The 5503-nt window shown below is 42.5% G+C and overlaps 1 protein-coding gene across 1 annotated transcript; it reads left to right on the top strand.

Annotated features, from left to right (window-relative positions):
* The first annotated feature begins 373 nt into the window (after nt 1-373).
* On the top strand, nt 374-1009 carry LOC137277302 (uncharacterized). Its single transcript, XM_067808961.1, has one exon. It carries the CDS (start codon nt 374-376, stop codon nt 1007-1009), a length of 636 nt encoding a protein of 211 aa, XP_067665062.1.
* The last annotated feature ends 4494 nt before the right edge of the window (nt 1010-5503 follow it).

The raw sequence follows: 5503 nt of genomic DNA, 5'->3' as shown, positions 1-5503 counted from the left end.
GAAGCAGTATCACAGATCATGTCTTCTGTGTTGGAGATAATACTTTAAAGAGAAGCAGTATCACAGATCATGTCTTCTGTGTTGGAGAACATACTTTAAAGAGAAGCAGTATCACAGATCATGTCTTCTGTGTTGGAGATAATACTTTAAAGAGAAGCAGTATCACAGATCATGTCTTCTGTGTTGGAGAACATACTTTAATGAGAAGCAGTATCACAGATCATGTTTTCTGTGTTGGAGAACATACTTTAATGAGAAGCAGTATCACAGATCATGTCTTCTGTGTTGGAGATAATACTTTGAAGAGAAACAGCAACCACTATTGACATGGCTTGTTACCATAACGATAGTCAATATCACTACCATCACCACAATGACAGTCATTATCACCACCATCACCACAAGGACAGTCACTATCACCACCATCACCACAAGGACAGTCAATATTGCCACCATCACCACGAGGACAATCACTATCACCACAAGGACAGTCACTATCACCACCATCACCACAAGGACAGTCACTATCACCACCATCACCACAAGGACAGTCACTGTCACCACCATCACCATAACGATAGTCAATATCACTACCATCACGACAAGGACAGTCATTATCACCACCATCACCACAAGGACAGTCACTATCACCACCATCACCACAAGGACAGTCAATATTGCCACCATCACCACAAGGACCATCATTATCACCACCATCACCACAGGGACAGTCACCATCACCACCATCACCACAAGGACAATCATTATCACCACCATCACCACAAGGACAGTCAGTACAACCACCATCACCACAAGGACAGTCAATATCACCACAAGAACAGTCAATATCACCACTATTATCACACGGACAGTCACTATCACCACAAGGATAGTCAGTGTCACCACCATCAATATGCGGACAATCACTGTCACCACTATCACTATACGGACAGTCACCATATACTCACTATCCGGCCCATCAGAAGTCCACACCGGATGTATCATTTGATGGGACAGTCAATTCTGAAATACCACACTCTAGTGTTTGCATTTGTAGTGGTATTAAATGACCTGTATGGAAAAGGAAACACGACTTGACTCTTCACATGAGTGAGTGGGTGGCGTATGTGTGTGAGAGAGACACAGATAAACAGAGAGGCCATGTTTTGTATGAGTGAGTAGACGTGAATTGATAGAACACGGGATTCTTAGAGTTTGTCAAGTATATTACTAAAGGAAATCAAATCGCTGACACGACTTAATTATAACCTCAACATCGACAGTTGCCATAGTTCTGCACCGACCTGGTGAGAATATGCTGATTGTTGGAACAGAAATGTGTTGCGTCTAATGTCAGTCTTTGATTGAGCGATCGCACCGGGGTGCGGAAGCCAGACTTCTGCTACACACTGCGCAGGTGTCAAACAACTGAAGTACGGTCTTTCTAAACGCAATGTCCAATGTAACTATTAACATAGTAATGTGATAGTGCTCTCGTCCTGATCTATGAACCTCACACATTTAAACTTTATTGATATATATGTAAAAGAAACATATCACATGAAATATTGTCAAATTCAGATAACAAACAGTCTTTGGGGGTCCACGTAGTAATCTCGAGACGCTTGAGATGTTCCAGAACTATCTATACGTGGACAAAGTTGTTGTAACCGACTTGTCGTGACATTAAGTTCTTCGTCGAAGTTTCTGTCAATTGCAGTTTCCTTAAATATCTTTAATTGTATAACTTCTTCGAGGTGTTATATCTATATCAGTTATGTATAACAACTTTATGTATACCAGTTATTGGACATGTCATACGGTTGTGCATGTTCTTACTCACTATTCAAATTAGTTTTACTCGTTCATGTGACTATATTGTTCCACTTCATCGGCAATAACTACTCATGTAAGCAAGCAATTCGACATCAAACAGTGCACCTGCATTTCTGGTAAGAAGGCAACACGAATCGGTTGTCATTTGTGATTTCAACATGCAGAACGATAGGTCGGTTTGTCGCACATATGTGAGTGATGTAACTGACAAGACAGCTGTTTACCTAAACTAGTAGAACGATTGCAGCGCCTCCCAAGAGCTAAACCAGTTCAATCCCACATGATCGCCCATGTAGCCATGCGGACGTCCAAACTGTGCACGACATGTGGTGCATCAATGTCCGTACTGCAGTAATCCTGGTTATTTCCGTCTCACGATTGATCCCAAATATCGACCGAGATTGACTTTCACAAACATTTCATTTACACATGCAACAGCGCGTATTGTGAGTCCAATTGCATAGTATTCACTGTCAGACTGTTGGCCTATTGCAGTCACTATTCTAAGTGGAATGTGTGTATGGCCGCTTAACCCAACAGAATACGCATCGCTTGTCCCAGTAGTAAAACTAAAACAAACAAAAAACAAAACAAAAACCCACACAAACAAACAAACAAAACCCCAAAACAAAGTAAAAATAAGAAACAATAAACAAACAAAAAAACCCAACAATTAGAAAACAAACACACACACAAAGCCAACCCCAAAACAAACAAACAAACAAAAAAATAGAAAAAACACACTTCACTGACAATCATAATGCATTGACAATCAAGTTGAGTCATCGGTAAATGGTTCCAAGTACGTTTAGTCTCTCTCACTTTGTAATCTACATATGGCATAAGAATTGCCATTAACAACGTCCAATGTCTCTTTTATGTCAGGTAGGAGGTAGTTATGTGAAGACTCGCGTTACGACTTGGCACAAATTAAGGAAAGTCATATATCATCTTTTCTTTTGATGTCAAAAACATGTAGTCAAAACATAGGTTTCGTGAAAATATGAAATTTCCATCAACTTTTACATAAGGATTTTATTCAGAACTACTTTGGAACTGGATTGCTTTGTGAAGGGTCGAAGGAGACGTCACACTATCACATCGAAATCCCTGGTACGATTCCAAGTACAACAAATCGTGAAAACACTATATAGCGTCCAGAACTGGAATACTGTTGATATACGACTGAAAACCGGGTTTTGTCATATACACACTCCAAAGGGGGAGACGAGTAGGATACATCTGTCTGTCCGAATGAACTGTTTGTTTTAGAAGCCTTAGAAATAGTAAGAACGATCCTCGCCGCGTAAAACGCCATTAAAGATCACCATAACTATTCATCACTGTGACGTCACTGACTGCTTTTATTATCTTTATTAAATTTAAACAATCAAATGCCAAACGGTTCCTACCATAACTAGTAGTCCAGTGGTAATTACAGATGAGAAAACCATGTCGGAGACGACATTTAAGTTGAGGAAATACAGCTGTTGCTCAAGTTAGAGCACTCAAAACTCGTTCTGAAAGTGGGGCGGCTCTTTTAAATCTAAATGAAATAAGGACCACACTGTCTCTACGATGTTACCAGGAGTGACAATAGCACGAAACAAGCAGCGTAAGTTGGTAATTTGGCAGCGGTTAGAATCATACATAGATGGCGTTTAAACCTAGATGACGGAACAGAAATCCACATAAATACTTTCCTCAATGACTCATGAAAGAGATTGTTCAACCACTGTCTGAAATTTGCTCGGAAGCACACAAAGTAGATACATGTGTGTGTACGCAAAGAAGTCACATTAGATTTAATCGGCGACCTCTGAGACTGACACAAGTATTCAAGTCCGAGATTGGTGGTCATGAAACAGTCCAGACACTTAGCCTTCCAACAAATATCAAATATCGGCCTGCTGACCATTCCCTCTGACCCCGAACTGGAGGCACTCCCCATAACCACTGACAGGGGATGATACAGGGATAACAAACCGTGATTTCGTGGGAATCACATCTCTCCGGTTTGAAGGCCGACAAGGTTGTAATGAAAGCGTGTTGTGCCTCTGGACCGATAGTTTTCTCTTTTTAGAAGTAATTCAATTGGTTTCAGTTAAATTACCTACTGAGGAAACCATTGCCTCAGATGCTAGAAAAAATGAAACATATAACAATTTACGAGAAAGGATGACGGGTGATAGAAAAGACATTAATACTGCGGATCGTGTGTGAAAACATACGTCTCTGTCTAACAACATTGCAAACACTCCATAAACAGCTGAGTGGTGATTCACCAAAGGCACCAAATGGCTATCTCACAGATGCTAGGTTTGGTTTGATCTACAGTCATGTTAAAATACATCGATTAACGTCAAATCTTTTTATTCGACTCGCAAATCAGCTTCATTATCAAGGCTTTATCGAGTAGGCAGTGAGGGACAGTATTAGGTCTCATGACACATACACGCCCGTGGATCACTTGACAGTATTGTCCAACAGCGCCCTTTGGAGATACTCTCGGATGGTAGTTTAGGAAGGATGGCGTGGGACAGTATTAGGTCTCATGACACATACACGCCCGTGGATCACTTGACAGTATTGTCCAACAGCGCCCTTTGGAGATACTCTCGGATGGTAGTTTAGGAAGGATGGCGAGGGACAGTATTAGGTCTCATGACACATACACGCCCGTGGATCACTTGACAGTATTGTCCAACAGCGCCCTTTGGAGATACTCTCGGATGGTAGTTTAGGAAGGATGGCGAGGGACAGTATTAGGTCTCATGACACATACACGCCCGTGGATCACTTGACAGTATTGTCCAACAGCGCCCTTTGGAGATACTCTCGGATGGTAGTTTAGGAAGGATGGCGTGGGACAGTATTAGGTCTCATGACACATACACGCCCGTGGATCACTTGACAGTATTGTCCAACAGCGCCCTTTGGAGATACTCTCGGATGGTAGTTTAGGAAGGATGGCGTGGGACAGTATTAGGTCTCATGACACATACACGCCCGTGGATCACTTGACAGCATTGTCCAACAGCGCCCTTTGGAGATACTCTCGGATGGTAGTTTAGGAAGGATGGCGTGGGACAGTATTAGGTCTCATGACACATACACGCCCGTGGATCACTTGACAGTATTGTCCAACAGCGCCCTTTGGAGATACTCTCGGATGGTAGTTTAGGAAGGATGGCGTGGGACAGTATTAGGTCTCATGACACATACACGCCCGTGGATCACTTGACAGTATTGTCCAACAGCGCCCTTTGGAGATACTCTTGGATGGTAGTTTAGGAAGGATGGCGTGGGACAGTATTAGGTCTCATGACACATACACGCCCGTGGATCACTTGACAGTATTGTCCAACAGCGCCCTTTGGAGATACTCTCGGATGGTAGTTTAGGAAGGATGGCGAGGGACAGTATTAGGTCTCATGACACATACACGCCCGTGGATCACTTGACAGTATTGTCCAACAGCGCCCTTTGGAGATACTCTCGGATGGTAGTTTAGGAAGGATGGCGTGGGACAGTATTAGGTCTCATGACACATACACGCCCGTGGATCACTTGACAGTATTGTCCAACAGCGCCCTTTGGAGATACTCTCGGATGGTAGTTTAGGAAGGATGGCGAGGGACAGTATTAGGTCTCATGACACATACAC

The sequence above is a fragment of the Haliotis asinina genome, chromosome 3, assembly GCF_037392515.1.
Source record: "Haliotis asinina isolate JCU_RB_2024 chromosome 3, JCU_Hal_asi_v2, whole genome shotgun sequence".
In the NCBI taxonomy this organism is placed as follows: domain Eukaryota; kingdom Metazoa; phylum Mollusca; class Gastropoda; order Lepetellida; family Haliotidae; genus Haliotis; species Haliotis asinina.
This window is presented reverse-complemented; position numbering and strand designations above follow the sequence as displayed.